Below are 18,921 nucleotides of genomic sequence, written 5' to 3' on the forward strand. Positions count from 1 at the left end.
ATGATTTCTTCTTGAGTCAGTTTTGGCAGTTTCTGTCTTTCCAAGGAATTTGTTTCATTTAAGTCAAACTGGTTGGTACAGGTGCTCGTGCTATTCCCTTTCATTCATTTTAATTCCTGTGAGGTTGGTACTGATGTTCCCTATCTTATTTCTAATTTTAATAATTTGAGTCCTTTCTTTTTTCTTAGTCTGTTAGCTAAAGATACATCAGTTTTGCTGTAGATTAGGTATCATGTTTATAACTGAATTATTTTAAGAAGATAAAAAGAAATGAGGGGTAATCCCTGCAACAGGAAGTAGGAAAGCACCAAATAAATTCAAGGCTTTGATGCCCTATTTCTGTGAATGGTTGACCCCAAGTTTTTCATATTCCATTGGCAGCTCTGCCTGGAGTGGTGATAATGTGGAGCTTGGGAACTGAGGGGCACTGGAGGGAGCTGGTGCCTTGGTGCTCAACTACCAGCAGTGATGATCCATAGCTGTGGACAGTTATGCCCCGAGACAGAAGAAACCATGGCCCCGTGGCCATTTGCTCTGATGAAATAACTCACCGATACTGTTTTTGCCGTGTTTCCAGTTCTTTACGTCTGTGCTGCTTGAGAACGTGAATCTGGTCATCGCAGGCCAACTTTGCTGTGAGGAAAGGACACGTGTGAGAAGAGTTTAGGAAACACAATAACAACATCCGGTATTCAGGTTTCCTTCAGATACTCTGCCTGAGCCAAGTGCTTCACAGGCATCATCTCCTTTAAGCCTCAGAATACTCCCCCATTTTATGGCAAAGCAATGGGGCACAGGGAGGATTGAAGAGATTTGCCTTTAACCTTTGCTCAAGGTCACACACCTAATTAGTGGATTTTCAACACAGGACTCAAATCCTATGCTCTTAGCCAACTCCCTTTATAAAAGACAACTCCAGTTCTTCTTCCTGCCTGCTCACTCAGCTCTGCACCTCAGGGCTCTGAGAACCTCATTCAGATATGTAAACCAGGCTTGGTTCTTGCCACACTTTCTGGCAGCAGGCCAATGATTCTCCCCCTCTCTCTGGGAGGCATGGTGCATACCCATCTCTGTCTTGCCTGTGGATTTGCAGTTGGGGCTCTAACTTGCCCCTCGGCCTCCCAGGACATTGCCTCTGCCAAGAATCCTGGGGTCCCAGATGCAGAGCTGTCTTTCCACTCCAGGGGAAAGGCATTTCCTGATCTTTGGTGGATCTCTTTAAGCCACTTAAGAGTAGTTCACTCCTGCACTTCTCCTGCAGAGTAGAACTGGTAGAAGTCATTGCCTGAGAGAGCAGCAAAGACTCATGGCTCTTGTTTTTCTAAGTCCAGTTGGTTGCTTCCTGGAGAAATACGTGACTTAAGATTCAACATACAGATGCTGTCACCCTCCAGTTCCTGGTGGTGCCTACACAGAGGGTTTAGAATGAAGCTTAATTCTAAATCAGTCTGTCAGGTCCTAGAGTGTGGGCTTTAGAAGAGAAGTTCCTGGGTTTGGGTTTGGACTTGGGCTGTGTCACTTAAAGGTGTGTGACCTTGAGCAAGTTCCCTTGGCCTCCTTCCACGTAAAATGGAGATAACCATGTCTCTTTCTAGGGCCATGGTGGGGATTTAGTTCGAGATTGCTATAAAGCAGTCCACACTGTGCTTGATACTAGGAAGTACTCAGTAAATGGGAACAGTAGTTACCACTGCTGTCCCTGTGGTCATGATGGACCTCGGCTTCCTCTTCCTCCCTCTAAACCAGACTTCAAAGTGTCTCATCTCTCAGTACAAGAGAGATGAGTGAACAAGTGGCTAAGGGCAGGAACACACTTCTTAGGGCCTTTAGAGCAGGAACGGTCAGACCATGATTCCCTTTACACTATTTTTGAGGTAAATGCAGCAAACACAGTCAATGGAGCCGTGATTAGCAGGATTCTAGAGCATTTCCTGAAAGGGGGCCTATAATAGAGCTTCTCCGGCTCTCTGTGGTTAAGGGCCAGGTTTTTAAAACTTCCATTACATTAGAGACAGACTTTTTTTTGTGGGCGGGGGGCTGCACCTGCAGCATATGTAAGTTCCCAGGCTAGGGGTCCAATCAGAGCTGCAGCTGTCAGCCTACACCACAGCCACAGCAACTGCCAGATCCAGCCACACCTGTGGCCTACACCACAGCTCAAAGCAATGTTGGATCCTTAACCCACTCACTGAGGCCAGGGATTGAACCCGGATACTAGTCAAGTTCTTAATCTCCTGAGCCACAAAGGGAACTCCCCTGACATTTTTGTAAAATACTATTAAAAATTAACTATTAGGAAAATGAAATAAAAAAACAAGCCAAAAACATTCCTAAATAGCCCAGTTTTTCTTATCAGGTACAGCAATCACAGGAGAATTTTAGTAAATTACTCTAAGTTTGTACACCTGTAGTCTCAATCTCTGTACCTCATTGCAGACCAGCACCCAATAGTTCTGAGGTGCACTCAGAGCTCTCTGGTCCATGGCCCCTCTGCCTGGGGCCCAGAGGGGCAGAGCAATAGGATACTGCTGGCTTCTCTGGAGGGGATGTAAAGCCAAGCAGCAGGAGAGGCTGGAGGCCACTGGAGGCAAGGTGAATATTAACTGTAACAACAGCTATCATTGGCTGTAGGAGGCACATTTGTCATCTCTAATCCACCTCAGAGAACCTGCCTATTTCTCAGGCACCTTGCTCTGAGGACTTGAATCTATTCAACTTCACTGTATGAGTAAGTCCGAATATGTAGAGTTGTAACATGCCAAGTTTCGAACGGCTTATAGCGTCCTTTTTCCTGGCCCTGAGGGTGTTGGAAGATTCTACCCCACTGGCTAGTGGAACTTCTGGGAATACAACAGGCGATAAAGCCTGGACTGGACTGAAACAGCAGAGTTCAGGGTGGTAAATTCCAAAAGACTGATGTGGCCTTAAAGAAGCTGTCCCTTTACACAGATGCTTGGGATCGTTGGGACCACAGTGACAGCCCTCTGACTTTTATGGTCACTCCAGATGCCAAGGTGAAATGTTAGATTTCAGAAGTTATCATGTGGTGAGTGACTGAATTCCTTGCTGGCTGTGCCCCCCACCCATTTCCAGGTTGTCCAAAGGACTGGTCATTTTGCCATGTGGTGGACCAAAGATGGACACAGACACAAATTCTTTGACCTTTCTTCCATTGAGAGGGCCATTTATGTCCCTGTTGAGTCTAGGTGGGCTCTAGGACTGAATAAAATCTGGTGAGGTTACACGGTGCCAGTTTCCAGGGCCAGGCACGAAGAAATTGGCATCCTCCACCCTCTGTCTCTTGGAATACTTGCTTTTGAAGCCAGCCACGCAGAAGATGTGCAACTACCCTGAGATTACCAAGCTGTGAGAAGCCCAAGCTCCATGGGGACACCTTAAGGCCTTCAAGAATGAGATGTCGGAGTTCCCGTCGTGGCGCAGTGGTTAACGAATCCGACTAGGAACCATGAGGTTGCGGGTTTGGTCCCTGCCCTTGCTCAGTGGGTTCACGATCCGGCGTTGCCGTGAGCTGTGGTGTAGGTTGCAGACGCCGCTCGGATCCCGCGTTGCTGTGGCTCTGGCGTAGGCCGGTGGCTGCAGCTCCGATTAGACCCCTAGCCTGGGAACCTCCATATGCCGCGGGAGCGGCCCAAGAAATAGCAACAACAACAACAAAAAAAAAAAAGACAAAAAAAAAAGAATGGGATGTCAAGTGGAGAGAGACAGAGACCACAAAGCTCCAAGGTGCCAGCCACGTGAGCAAAGAATCCCCTTAGAAGTGAATCCTCCAGCCCTTCCCCACTCAGTGAATGCCTCGTGGCTCACAGAGGAACCGCCCCAGGGAGCCTTGCCCAAATTCCTGACCCCTAAGATCATGAACAAAGCAACAAGACTGTTTAGAGCTACTAGAATTGCTACACAGAAATCGATACGTGGAACATGCCGGATGGCTTCCCTGTGTCCCTCCAGATCCACCCTTCACCTTGTCTTGTCCCTGAAGGTCCCTGATCAATGCATGCATGGGCTTCATGGTGGCTGAGCCCCTGGGATCCCTGACCAGAGAGTGGAGGACAGGGGGCAATGAGGAGGGGACATTTCTTCCCCAGCCCCTCTCTGCAGTGTCTCCCCAAGCTGTCTGCATCTCTGCGGAGGCCCACAGTGCCTCCCAAGGCAGCTCTGGCTCCAGGACACTCCCCTCTGGATTATTCTGGCCTTCTTTTCCTCCCTCATCCCACCAAGACCAGCAGTGCTAATGGCCCTGCATACTCGTTACACTTTTTAAATATCCCAATCTGAATGTGCCATATGCTTTTTGGCTTGGACAGAGATTTGGGGGAGCCTGGGAAGAAGGACAACACAACTGAGACCTTAGGTGGGAGGAGGGGCAGGAGGGAGAAGTGGGGCTCATGTTTTCACAATCTTCATAAAGGAGAAGTGCCTTGTCTGCAACCTTTTGCATGCTGGCCACTATAAGACAGAGTGACTTTGGTAATCTTTTCCCTGCCATGAGGACAGGGGGTAAAAATCCTTCTGGCCCCAATCATTTAGTTCAGAGATACTCTTGGAATTTTGTTTCTCAAGTTAAACTCCATGTCAGAAACAATGGGACATGGCCTGGGGTTTAAGAACATCAGGTAGAGAAGAACGTTTTCCTCCTGGGTCTAGGTGTTCTGAGCTAAAATAATCATTCTTGTTTTACCTATCCTGCCGAAGTTCTGGGAAGAGCAAATAAACTAGTGATGGGAAATGCCTTGGCAATGAAGAGGTGTTAAACGGTGTGGCTGGAAGAAGCAGCTGGCCCCTTCCTCGTCATTCCAGGTTTCGAGTGTGAGCAAACTGAAGGACAGTGACTAAGGGAAGGCAGGATTTTGCCGAGGTGTGGGTTTGGCTCATAGATGCTAAGAGGCCTGTGTGCAGGGGTGGGGATCATTCAGGGGGAGAGTCTCCTTAGATGACCCCCCACCTCTGCTTCTCTCTCCTCCTCCAACCTGGCTAGCTGCATGTCCCTTAGGAAAAACGGCCTCCCGAGGAAGTGCCAGATGAGGGTCTGCACATTTGAGGGGCTTGCCTAAGAGGGCAGACTTTAGGGTCTTTTCTCTTTCAGCAAAAAGTGGGACTTCAGGTATTTTTTTTTTGGGGGGGGGTGCCACACTTGTGGCACATGGAAGCTCCCAGGCTAGGGGGTGAATCGGAGCTGTAGCTGCCCGCATATGCCACAGCCACAGCAACGCCAGATCCAACCCATGTCTGTGACTTATGGTGCAGCTCGTAGCAATGCCAGATCCTTAACCCACTGAGCAAGGCCAGGGATTGAACCTGTGTCCTCATGGATGCTAGTTGGGTTTGTTACCACTGAGCCACAATGGGAACTCCAAGGGACTTCAGGTTTAATAACTGGTGACCGTGAACACCAGGCCTGCTCCTGGCCCCTCTGGGCTGGCACCCAAGTACTCCTGCTCAACTCCTTCCTTTCCCTGCCTGCGTGGGGTCCTGGGGGCCCAAGCTCTACTGTAACCTGAGAAAGATGAGAACTGAGAACTCATCTGGAGAACAGCCCATTCAGGGGCCCGTGTTACTAGGGACCTCAGCTACCCTCTGGCAAAAAGAGGATATAACCTCCCCTGAAGGATGGTAGCAAAGAGGGGACATGGCTGGATGGGGCTGGGGGTCAGTTGTGCTACCTCTGAGCCTGGGGCTTTTAGTACTTGGAGGACGGTCACACCTCTTGCAGGTACACGAGACACAGAGCAGGTGCTCAGCCACAGATGGCACTGTTATTATTCCCATGAATACTGCTCTTCGAGGAAGGAGAGCCTGAAAGCCCTCTTGGCTCACGGGGAGTAGAAGGTGCCTGAGCTGCTCACCTCGGCCATCTCTCAGGACAATCTCACCCTCGCCCGAGATCCAGCGGTAGCAGGGGAACTCGATGTAGTCCCCGCAGGGAGTCTTCAGCGTGATGTACTTTAAGTACCAGTCATCATGAAGCCAGTACTTGCGCTTCTCGATTTTGATGAGCTGGATGTCGCCCAGTTCTTCATCCACTGTCACATCGTAAGAATCAACCTGAGAAGGGGAAAAACCAAATCAGACCATCTGGGGGCTCCTGAGCCTGTGAATCATCTATTATATTTAGCTGTGCCCTGGACCCTGGGGGACAGAGATGGCCAATTCCCCAGCTCTACCTTTGGGAGACAGAAATCTGGTGAGTCAGGGTTGGCACCGCTTAGAGAGGAATCTCCTCCTGTCTGCAGTGGGCCCTGGCTGGACGCTGGAGGCTGGACGTGGAGACTCCAGGCAGGGGTCCCCTCTGCAGGTAAGCTTGAGAAGGGCCTCTGCAGCTGCCCCATCATATTGGGGGCAGCAAGGCTGCTGGCTTTGCTACCCTACGGGGGGCAAACTGACCCTTGAACACAGGGGCAGCCCTTTACAGCCTTCAAAGGGCTTGCTGACACTGCTACAGATCCCACAACAATCTGGGGGGAGAGGGAAGTTATGACCCGTGTCTCAGATGAAAACAGTGAAGCTAAGACCCACTTCCACTATGAGCTGGCAGAGCTAGAACTCCACTTCCAGGCTTTTCCACCTCTCTCTCATTCCCCGTGGGGCAAATAGCTGAGTGGAAATGAGGAGGCTCAGATACAAGTGAAGTTGCACAGACTCAAGTTGTCCCGGGGCCTCTGCGGTTCACGGAGCCACAGTGATGCTGAGAAAATTGGATGAGCACGTCCCACTACATCCAAGGCACAGCGCTGGGGTGAGGCTGGCCTTGCTGCTGGATGGTGCCCCCTCCAGCCGTGTGCACTGCTGCTCCCCAGGCTGCTACTGGGCTTCTGTCCCCAGGAGATGGGCTGGCACAGTGGCAGTGCTGGGCAGCCCCTCCATGGCTGCTGGATGATGTACATGTTGCCGCTTAGGGGCTCAGCATTGCATTGGGGGTTCCAAAGACCAGGAGGTTTGGGAAGCCCCGAACTCCAGACCCTCTAAGGCACTTTCTAAGCCAGATTTCAGCCATCCTTGAACTTTTCCTTGGTGCAGAACTTAGAGTTCTCAGTGTACTAGTGAACTAAGTGGAGGGGAGGGTGTTCCTCCTGTACATGACTCCGTGTGTCCCCATTTCCATCCCTCTCCCTCCAAGCAGCCAGGAGACCCCTGGGAGGACCTCATAAGAGAAGCGGGAAGTTGGACATTTTTAGCAAACCCCTTGGCTCTGAGCACAGTGAGCAGCTTGCTTGTCCTGGCTGCCACAGATGCCAGACAAATGTGGTCAGAAAGCAGAAGTCTCCTCCTAGTGCCCTGTGGTCAGGGCCTTGGTCCTCAGTGAGAGGACCTGTTTCTGAGGACAGAGGAGACAGCCTGTGTGCTAGGTCCCTAACAGGTGTGCAAGCACATCTGTTCTGCCAGATGCTCCATCCTGCAGGTGAAAGAAGCTTCCTTGCCCTCCAAAAGTATGTCTTGTGAGAGAGCAGGGGCCACAGATGAGGTTACAGAGAGCCTTGATTCCCAGGGCCCATGGGACCTCAGGCAGGGGGCCTGTCCATACCTCTGGGTGCTGATCCCTGGGGAGAAGGTGGCAGGGCCTGGGTACAGAGTTGGGAGAAGTGCCCCAGTGAGGGGTTGGATGACCTGAGGAGCTGGGAGGAGGGGGAGGAAAGGAAGGACATAGGTCTTAGTGGGTGGTTTCCAGGGGATGGGGAGAAGGGAGAGCCCTGAACTGAAGCATCAGGGGGCCAGGACAGGAAGATCTTGATGGAACAAGAGGCTCAGTGCCCATCTGGAGAAGCAGAGTGGAGACTGGGTGGTCCAACCCCATTCCAGGTCCCACTGCCATGGGGCTCTGCAGAGATCATGGCCTTCCTGTGGGGCCAAAACAGAAATTCCCATTGAGGGCCATGAGATGCAGAAGGTGAGGTAAGCCTGGGTGTCAGGGCAGGTTGGCCAGCCTCAGGGGGCCTTGAGGTCACATCCCAGCTCCAAAGTGACAGACTATAAGCCTGAGCAAACTGCTTCACCTCCCGAGGCTCTGTTTCTTCATCTATCAAGGGGAGATAACGCTTGGCGTGGGTACATTTGAGAAATCCAAACAACATTATGTCTGAGTGGGCCCCTTTCTCCAAGGGCTCAGGCTGCCAGCTGCTGAATGCATCAGAACCACCTGGCCTCCCTCCCTGACTCCCGGGGGTCAGCAGACCCCACATCGCCTCGAGCAGCCCTGAGCTGGTGTGGGCCCCATGCCTGACTGCACACGCCAGACTGAGTAGCCAGAAGTAGAGATGAGAGGAAGAAACTGAGCACCTAAGCAGAAACATCTTGGCTCAAAACCTGGAAGTAATCTCTGTGAGAATAGAGAAGGGGCCTTGAGGCCGAGTAGGAACAGAAGTTGTTTTTGTTACTGGCAGTGCAGGCTGAGCAAAGAGAAGTCAGTGCATGGTGGGGCCTGGGACCAGCCCAGGGCGGTCTCTCCAGGGGAAGTGGCTCTGAAGGGCTGGAGAGGGCTGCAGGTGTCTGGGAGGTTGAGGTCAGGAAGGCGGAGGTGAAGCAGCAGAGGAGGGCTATTCTTAAGTAACAGGGGCCATGAGCCTCTGGGGTGGCCACTCTCATGCGAGGGAGGAGCCCAGGACCTTGGACCATAGAGGGAAGGAGATGGGGCTCAGGGAGTCTCTCTAGGACTGGGCAATTCTCAGAGGAAGGGTCAGGTGTCCAGCTGGAAGATGGAGCAGCTTCTCTGAGGGAGGGGAGGACAGAATCACCCTGTGCACACCTGGGAGGCAGTCACAGGAGAATGGACCCGCTATAGGTCCCTCTTTCCCAGCAATTGCTACAGGTGCCTGGCAGAGGGTCCTGGAGTTTCACTTGGGATGAAATCACTGGACACACTTACAGGGATTCAATCTGCTATCAGATGGTCTTTGGCAGGGGCAGAGGGACACACCCACCAGTCCAGTGTGTCTCTGGTTGGCCCTGGCTTCAGGCCCGATGCTACAGGAGGTAAACCAGGGCTGGAGGAGTTCAGTCCCACCTAATTCAGGCAGTCTCAGGGATAGTCTGGTGACTGTGGCTCTGGCATCCAAGGGAGCCACTGCTGGAAAGTCAGAGAGGATAGAGAAGGGTCTCTGGGAAGACCTCAGGGTCCCATGTGTCAAACAGCAGCCAGGTCTCAGGAAGGCACAAAGAGCTACAGGGTGTGAAGACCTTCCTCCTCCCTCTCCCTGGGCCAGTACACTGGATGGATGCTGGGTCTGTGGACTATTTGCCTTGACATATTAACATCACATGTCCGTCCTGCACGATGTGCAGTATCAGGAGTAGATGGCGCATAATAGGCCCTCAATAAATACAGCCCGTGTGCCTGGCTAAGTGAATGATTATTTCATTTCACAGATAGAAACTGAGGCTTAGAGAGGTCAGGCAGCTACCATGCTAGTGAGTTCTTGGTGGCTCCACGATTAGAACCTACCCCTGTGTGATGGCCCAGCCTGAGGTGCTCTCACTGCTCTCCCCATGGCCATTCTATGGGAAAAGCCTTGGATGGGGAGCCAGGGTCTTGGCTTTGAGCCCTGGTTCAACTCCTGCATGGAGTATGAAGGGGCAACATGGGATGGGGCAGGGGACATGGAAAAACTTCCTATGAGATGGCATTTGAGGCAGCTCTTGAGAGTTGGCAAGATTTCAGAGGTGAGTTGAGTGGAGAGGTGGGGGGATGGGTGGGGCATTTGGGATCCAGAGAACAAGAGAGCACAGAGGTGGGGAATTTGCCTACTGGAGGAGGAGGCTGGAGCATGGAGTTCCTTGGCATAGAGGTGGGAGGCGCAGTGGTCAGATGCTGGAGAGAGACAGGGAAACATGGTATTCGCCAGCCTCATTTCTCAGAAGCTCCAATTTGCAGATTTTGACGGTTGCTCTCAACTCTATTGGATACATGGCTTTAAAGCTTTTGACTAGTTCAGAAAAGTGTTAGTTGGCCAGTTTTTGTTTGATCTTCATTTCAGCATTTAAAGAAAGGTTTCACATGTCTCTGCCCCAGATCCCTGTTGGGGCAAGGACAGAGGAGAGTCATGATGTGGCCCAGCCTGGACTGCCTACCTCGGATAGGGCTAATGAGGGGCTGGTGGCGGGGAGGGGAGAGGAGGGGGCTGAGGGGCAGAGAGAGAGGAAGATGATGAAGGGGTGGACAAGGGAGAGACCAGGGCAAAGGTTAGGGAGATTGAGGAAGCAGGGGGTGGCTGGGGGAACCTGCAGACAAAACAGAAGAGAGAAACGGGGGGCAATGGGGAATTGTGGGCAGTAGGGCATGGCAGAAGGTAGAGGAGGCGGAAGAGGCAGGATGTAGGGAAGAGATGGGACAGAGAGGGAAGGTAGGGGATAGAGAGAGTGATGCTCACAAGGAAATATTTATTCTTCAGGATTACTGAAGAATTCTTACTTCTGAGAAGGCAGTATTCTAGAATATATTCTTCATGAATACATTATAACACTGAAAATATTTGAGAAGTAAGGATAGTTTTAAGACTTGTTCACATTTACTGAGTACATTTGAGGACACTAAATTAAACATCACTCTGTTGCCCTTTGCTTTTCTAAAAGTGCTGCCAGGGAATGAAAAAGGTCAAATAAGATTTCCTAGATGTCTTCGGATCTGTGAAAGTTACCCCATTCACTTGAATTACTTTAAATCAATAGAATCAAAGAAACAAATCAATTTGCTAAATTTGCCTAGACTTGGGCTAGTCTCTGGGCTATGTCGGCCCACAGCCAGAGCTTTCCCAGCAGACAGCTTGATGGTTGACAAGAGAATCTCACCAAGGAAGATCTCTGATTCCCAGTCTTGTCCTAAATCACTCTGCAGAAGTCTGATGAAAATAACCAGGGATGTGTGACTCCATTTGCTGAGAAAAAAATTAGTCTTGTCCATCATAGGACTGAATTTTGCATGGGAGGAGTGTGGTTAACTGGAAATGACTGAATTGGTTGCTTAGAAATAGTCTTTATTGTTGTTAACATTGCTGTTATTATCTATTAATAATTGTAAAACTTTTTGGCTAAAATGAGATAGCCTTATCTTCTCCCTAAGCATTTCCTCTAAGATTTCTCCTTTACCTTAAGCAAAAGGGACAGATTGTACTTAAGGAGACACTGGCTGGAATGAGGAAGTAGCTCTGGGCTGTGCAAGACCAAGTGTGGAGTAACTGCATCAACAGGAACTTTCTCAAAAGTTAATTTTTTCAAAGAGCCTTTAGGAGTCAGATGAATCCTCTGCAGTGGCAGCCCCTCCCTACCTGCTGCCTCTTACCGCAATGGAAATGTGACATGCAAATTTCTCCTGAAATTTGCTTCTGGAACTCTCATTGAGGTGTTTAATTATAATGTCATTTGAATGAATTCTTAGGGCGGGGAAATAACGTACAGAGGGATGGTTTCACCCTTCTTCCAATGACCCTGTTATGGGTCAAAGCACAGTGTCTCCTCTCCAAGAAGACACACCTTGGCGTGAACACAATGAAGTGTGTGGTGTGTGGAGAATGGACCCACTGGGGACTGCTTATAAAGGGGAAGGAGTCTACCCCCCCTGCCAGAAGTGTTGGGGGAAATCCATGAAACAAGGATAATAAATGAGGGTGCTTCAGAAATGGGTGTCATCATCCCAAATGGATAACTCATTAGCCTTCCTATACCACCATCCTCTGGCCAGTTCCCTGGTTGGGGAAACCAAACAATAGGAGTTTGTTCTTATACTCAACATCTAACTCTTCTAGAAGGGAGCTGAAGTCAGCTTAATGTGTTAAACTTGGCCAAGTGCCAGGTTGGTTTATAGCAAGGTTCTGGGACTGTTGGGTAGGAATCAAACCCACTTAGTTTATAATCTGGAAGAGGAGTAGACTATTATTTGCTTACTTTAGGCTCTGCAGACCTAAAACATGGTTCCCAAATTTTTATCCAATAAGTATTCGGTTGAACCATATGGAATTGCCAATTTTGTTTGTCAACAATAGTCAACTATGAGCAATTCCTTATGGTTCAAACTAATAATCAAGGAAGTGGTGAAAAGACAGCCTTTTGAAGTCTAAATTTTTGAGGTCCAGTTCAGGAGCTGAGGGTAGCAGAAGGGAACAGATATTTCCTGGGCACCTGCAGTGCTTTGGGACTATCCCAATAGTCATGCTAGTGGACTGGGCACGTCCCATTAAACACTCAGGGAGGAAATGACCCGCCATGCTCATGGAAAAAGCCACAGGGCTCAAATTCATGTCCAGGTCAGCATCAGCAGCCCACTTCAGAATGAATCTACCTGTGCATGGGCTCACAGCTTCTGGCATCCCAGACTAGAGGTGCCGTAAGCAACTGGCTCCCTTTGCTCCTTGAACTCCCCCAGCTCCAGGGTCTCTAGTGAGGATGCGAGCGGAAAAACCCTCCTTGGTCTTCTCCTCTGAGCCCTCACACCCTGGGTGGAAGTGTTCCCTGCTGTACACTCTGCTGGGAGCTAGTGACGACCTCTGGGGTTGCAAAAGACTTCTCCTGGCCTGGGTTCTCTTGTTCTTTTTCTCTGCATTCCTCTGGGAACCTGTCCTGAGAATGTGAGCTGCCCAGGTGTGGAGACATAAGCTAGTGCCACTCTGGGCCACCAGCTGGGTTTGGGCTCATCCGGGCTCCTGGACCAACCTGAAGCCAACCCTTGCACTTTACATTTGGGGAAACTGAGGCCCAGAGATGGGAGAGGGTAAGCTAGAGGTCAGGCCCAGATGGAACTCAGGCCTCTGGACTTCCAGACCTGCATGTTCTCCCGAGATTCTGAGGTACTCCGAGGTGCCATCCGTGGAGCCCTATGAGGTGGGGCACAAGCAACGCTGCTCACAGCACTTGCCCAGTTAAGGGACCTTTCAGAGGCTCGAGGAACCCACTGGTAAAACGGATAGCAAATCTTGCACCGTCTCCTGCTCCCAGGGGAGAGGCACGGCGCCCTGCTGACCTCACCCAGGAAGACCTCCTCCCCGAACTTGGGTCCCAGCTGCCCGGACGGGTCCTGGACAAGCCCGCACTCGGCCCCAGCTGCCCAGCCCATCGGGGACACGCGTCCTCACCGCGCCGCGCTCGAAGTCATTGTAGAAAGGCTTGTCCAGCAGGTGCTTCTCGCTGCAGCCCGCGGAGCCCACGAGGCTAAGGTAGATATAGTCGTCGGTGCCCGCAAACCACTGGCTGCCGGTGGCCACAGTGACGGTATAGGAGGGCATAGCGGCGGGCAACGAGGGTCGTGTGCGCAGCGAGCACTGGCAGCCTCGACGTGCCGGTCCGCGCGACAGCACCTAGCCTGCACAGCACAGCTGCTTCCTCTCTCCGCGCGTCTGGCGCCCCGGCAACCCCCGCCCGCTGGGCCCCGCCCCCGCCCCGTGCCTCTGCCCCCGCCCCCGCCCCGCCCCGCCCCGCCCTCCTGCCCTGCTGACCTCGCGGGCCGGACCTCCAAATCGGTAAGGGTCACCCATTTCTGCTTCTCACCTCCTCCGCTTGGCTTCTTTTTAGCAGTCAAGGGACTGGGGTCACCTCAGCTGCTATCCCCTCCTCCCACCGTTCATTCATTCATTCATTCACTCAGTTTTTCATTTATTGTTTTCACTCTTCACCCTTCCTTCCTGCCTTGGCTTCCCTGACTTCCCTCGGTGCCAGGTTCCTATGAAACATTAGGGCTCCAGGACTCCTAGAAAACCAGACATAGTCCCTGCTCCCACTGAGTTCCCAGTGGGAGTGGGAGGCCACGTGCTTGGGGAAGTTACCCGCTCTGTGATTACTTAGAGCAGGGGTGTTCTGGGAGTCTGCAGCGGGAAGAAGAACCCACCTGGGGAGTCAGGAAAGCTTTTGGAGGGGGCGACACCTGAGCTGGTACTCCGGGACCTAGAGACTTCCGTGGGCATTGGCTTCTTCCGCAGACTCGGCTGAATGTCACTCCAGGCTTAGGGCAGTGGGCGCTGAGGTGAGTCAGATGCCAGCCACGCTCAAGCCTGGAGATTGTCAGTGACAGGTAGGGTTAGCCGGAGAGAGGGAAGCCAGGAAGAGAAAACTCGAGTCTGGAGATCTACAGGGTTGTCTGGAGGAGGTCTGAGCGCTCCTAGAGGCGAGGAGTTGAAGAAACCTGAGGGTTGGGAGGCTGGGCGTGTGAGGGGAAAGGAATTAGACTTGTTCCGAGATGGCTCATGGGAGTGGACCCATGCATGGCAGAAAGTCCTAGGGAAGAAGATGTGGAGTTCACAGAAGGATGCTCCAGGAGTTACAGCCAGTACTTGGGAACCCCGCTGCCTGGTGGAGTAATTGGTGGGTTTTCTAACGATGATGGGCAGAGGCCTGGGAGGGATGGTGGAAGGCTTTGTGCACGAGAGGGACGCTTCCCTCAGGCGGTAAGCTTTCCAACTGCTGTGACATGTTCCCCAAATCTTCTATATTCGCCTATACCTCCCCCACTCCCTCTCCGTTACCGGAACTGCGTCTGACTGTGGTGCACATTCAGTAATGTATTGATCTAAATTTAAAAATAAGTTAATTCCATGCGAGATGGTGGGTATGTCAAGTCACCTGTTTTGAAAACCTGGGCTCCTTCTGGTGGCAAATCCTGCTTCCTCCTCTGCCTGGCAGGACCACCACTCTGGGTAGAGAAAGAGTGAGTACCTGCCATTCTCTACAGATGGGAAGTGAGGGCAGAGTTCAGTGGGACTGATTTTATTTATCAAAAGACAACACCAGAGGGATTCTCTGGGAATCAAAGTGTAGCACGTGAAAGACTCTGGACACAGTTGAGATTGGGTAGATGAAGATGGCACAAAAGTGGGATCCAGGCAAAATATATATTTCAGGAAACCCTGGAGAGGGTGTGAAGGATGGCTATAGAATTGCCCTTCAAATCTAGGAAGAAAATGGTTATTGTTTTCCTAAAGAAAGGAACTATATTTTGTCCTCCCATCCTGTCCTCCAATTCTCTAGCTAGGCTTATTTCTTTTTAACGTAGGTGGGATCATCTACTCCCTTCAAGTCCATCATCACTTGCTTTTCTTTCAGTTGTGCCCGCCTTCCTCTTTCTCCTTCCTTTCTTCTTTTTCACAGCTTTGCTGAGATGTAATCACCATGCCATACAATAATTTAAAGTGTACAGATCAAGGGTGTTTAGTAATATTCAGAGTGGTGAACCATCACCACAATCAATTTCAGAATATTTTCATCACTCTCTTACCAGTCACTTCTCATTATCTCCCTCATCTTTCTAGTCAGGGCAAACACTAATCTATTTTCTGCCTTTATAGATTTATCTGTTCTGGACATTTCATATGAATGGAATCATACAATATGTGACCTTCATGACTGGCTTCTTTTACTTAGTATACTTTTTTTCTCCCCAGACTCATCCATGTTGCTGCATGTATCAGTACTTTATTCCTTTCTGTTGCTGAATAATATTCCATTTTTATGTGTTTATCCATTCATTGGGTGATGGACATTTAAGTTGGTGCTATTATGAAAAACAGTGTTTTGAACATTCCTGTATAAATTTTTGTGTAGACATGTTTTCCTTTCTCTCAGGGAGATAACCAGGAGGGGAATTGCTGAATCATATGGTAATTATGTTTAGCATTTTGAGAAAATGCTGGTTTGTTTTCCAAAGTGGTTGTACCACTTTACATTTTCATCAGCAATGTGTAAGGTTCCATTTTCTCCATATTCTTGCCAACACACTATATTCTTTATGAAGGGTATCTCATTGTGATTTTGATTTGCAGTTCCCTAGTGGCTAATGATGTTATCTCATGCTACTGGCTACTAGTATATCTTTGAGAAATATATATTCAGATCTTTAAAAAGTTTAGCTTATTTATATCTTTATTATGATAGAAGCCCCTGATCAATTCTATTATTTGCAGATTTTTTGTTGCTTTGATGGGTTGTCTTTTAATTTTTTTATGGTTATGTTTGAAACAAAATTTCTGATTTTGAGTAAGCCTAGTTTACATATATTTTTTCTTTTGTTGCTTGTGATTTTAGTACCATGTCTAAGAGACTGTTGCCTATGCTAAAGTCAAAAAAACTCACTCCTATGTTTTATTCTAAGAATTTTATCATTTTAGTCTTAATTTAGATCTATGATCCATTTTGCTAATTTTGATGGATGCTGTGATATAGGGATACAAATTCATTATTTTGGGTATGAATGTCTAGTTGTCCTGGAACCATTTGTTGAAAAGAAGATTCTTTCTACACTGAATTGTCTTGGCACCTTAGTAAAAAGTGAATTCACCATAAATGTAAGGGTTTATTTTTGGACTTTGACTTTAATTCCATGGACCAATATGTGTATCATTTTTCAGTGCCACACTGTTTCAATCATTGAAACTTTATAGTAAGTTCTGAAATCTGAAAGTATGAATCTGCCTTTGTTCCTTATTTTGCAAGAATGTTTTAGCTATTTTGTCTCCACTGTATTTTCATATAAATTATAGAATCAACTTGTCAATTTTTGTAAAAAATAACAGTAATCTGGGATTTTGGATTTTGATAGGGATCTCTTTTTTTTGCCTCTTTTCTCTTTTTTTCTACACCGCATGCTCTCTCTCTCTGTTTTTTTTAGAGTTCCCTTATTTGTGTGTTAAATCTCTCATATACATCTTCCTATTATCTGCTTTATTCCCCTCATGATTTTTACCTCTTTGTATATTTCCTTTTTTATTGCTATTTCCTCAACACAATTTTTTTTTTCCCACTGTACAGCATGGGGACCCAGTTACACATACTTGTATACATACTTTTTTCTCCCATTATCATGCTCCGACTTAAATATCTAGACATAGTTCTCAGTGCTACACAGCAGGATCTCATTGTTTAATCCATTCCAAAAGCAATAGTTTGCATTCGTTAACCCCAAGCTCCCAGTCCATCCCACTGCCTCCCCTTCCCCCCGGGCAACCGCAAGTCTATTCTCCAAGTCCATGATTTTCTTTTCTGTGGAAAGGTTCATTTTTGCTGTATGTTAAAGGGAAGCCTCCTGCACTGTTGGTGGGAATGTAAGCTGGTACAACCATTATGGAGAACAGTATGGAGGTACCTTAGAAATCTATACATAGAACTACCATATGACCCAGCAATCCCACTCTTGGGCATATATCCAGACAAAACTTTCCTTAAAAAAGGCATGCACCCACATGCTCATTGATAGGGATCTTCTTAAAGCTGTAGATCAATTTGGAGAATATTGATGTCTTAACGATATTGTCTTTTAAACAAGGGATGTGGGATATGACTTTATTTAAATCTTTTCTAATTTATTTTAATATTTTGTAGTTTTCACTGCACTTTATTTCACTAAATTTATTCCTGAATATTTTGCTATTTTTTATTTATTTTATTTTTTATTCATTATTTTTTCCTTAAATTTTTCATCTACTGTTTTTATTTATATATATATTATTTATTTATTTATTTTTAAATTACTCAAATGAATTTATCACATCTGTAGTTGTATAACGATCATAACAATCTGATTTCACATGATTTCCATCCCACAGCCCAAGCACATTCCCCCACCCCCCAAACTGTCTCCTCCAGAGACCATAGTTTTTCAATGTCTGTGAGTCAGCATCTGTTCTGCAAAGAAGTTCCATCTGCCCTTCTTTCAGATTCCACATGTCAGTGAAAGCATTGGATGTTGGTGTCTCATTGTATGGCTGACTTCACTTAGCATGATAGTTTCTAGGTCCATCCATGTTGCTAAAAATGCTGGTATTTTGTTCATTTTAATGGCTGAGTAATATTCCATTGTGTTTATGTACCACCTCTTCTTGATCCACTCCTCTGTCGATGGACATTTAGGTTGTTTCATGTCTTGGCTATTGAAGAGTGCTGCAATTTACATTGGAGTACATGTGTCTTTGTGAGTCATGGTTTTCTCTGAATAGATGCCCAGGAGTGGGATTGCTGGATCAAATGGTAGTTCTATGTTTAGTTTTCTGAGGAATCTCCATACTGCTTTCCACAGTGGTTGCACCAATTTACAATCCCACCAATAGTGTACTAGTGTTCCTTTTTCTCTACACCCTCTCCAGCACTTACTGTTTGTAGACTTTTTGATGCTGGCCATTCTGGCTGGTGTAAGGTGGTACCTCAGAGTGGTTTTGATTTGCATTTCTCTAATAATGAGTGATGTTGAAAATCTTTTCATGTTTTTTTGGCCATCTGTATGTCTTCTTTGGAGAACTGTCTGTTTAGATCTTGTGCCCATTTTTGGATGGGTTTTTTTTTTTTTTTTTGGTATGGAGCTGCAGAAGGTGTTTATAGATTTTGGAAATTAATCCCTTCTCCACTGATTGACTTGCAAAGATTTTCTCCCATTCTGTGGGTTGTCTTTTAGTGTTGTTTAGGGTTTGCTTTGCTGTGCAGAAACTTTTCAGTTTGATTAGGTCCCATTTGTTTATTTTTCTTTTTATTGTCAATACTCTAAGGGGTGGATCTGTTATTTTTTCTTGAAGGAAAGCTATAGATATGTCTATATAACCAGCTTTATCAGGACATAACTGACAAAAACTGCATATATATAATGTGTGCAACCTGAGGTTTTTATGTATGTATACATTGTGACATGATTACCACAGTCCACTCAATTGACACATCTGTCACCTCACATAGGTATTGTTTTAAAGTTTCTTTGGTGTAGTGATAGCAGTTGAGATCTACTCTGCTAGCAAATTTCGAGTACACAAAACAGTATTATTAACTATAGTCACCATACTGCACATTAGATCTTCAGGAACTTATTCATCTTATATACCCTTTGACCAACTTCTGATTTTCCCCACCCCGCCTCTGGTTTTGAGTTTGACTTTTTAAGCTTCCGTATAGAAGTGAGATCATACAGTATTTGCTTTGTATGTCTGACTTATTTCACTTAGCATAGTATCCTTC

General features: G+C 47.9%; 1 protein-coding gene across 1 annotated transcript in view; it reads right to left on the minus strand.

The window, feature by feature from the left end:
- The window catches only part of ALOX5 (arachidonate 5-lipoxygenase), a 47,148-nt gene extending 33,815 nt beyond the window's left edge, over positions 1–13,333 (minus strand). The window contains exons 1-3 of the mRNA XM_047761434.1: positions 13,074–13,333; positions 5,865–6,063; positions 552–633 (exon numbers count right to left, since the gene is read on the minus strand). Of these exons, the coding sequence (XP_047617390.1) occupies positions 552–633; positions 5,865–6,063; positions 13,074–13,223 (431 nt within the window). The 5' untranslated portion in view covers positions 13,224–13,333. The remainder of the gene's footprint in view (positions 1–551; positions 634–5,864; positions 6,064–13,073) is intronic.
- Between the last annotated feature and the right edge of the window lie 5,588 nt (positions 13,334–18,921).

Source organism: Phacochoerus africanus, chromosome 15 (genome assembly GCF_016906955.1).
Source record: "Phacochoerus africanus isolate WHEZ1 chromosome 15, ROS_Pafr_v1, whole genome shotgun sequence".
In the NCBI taxonomy this organism is placed as follows: Eukaryota; Metazoa; Chordata; class Mammalia; order Artiodactyla; family Suidae; genus Phacochoerus; species Phacochoerus africanus.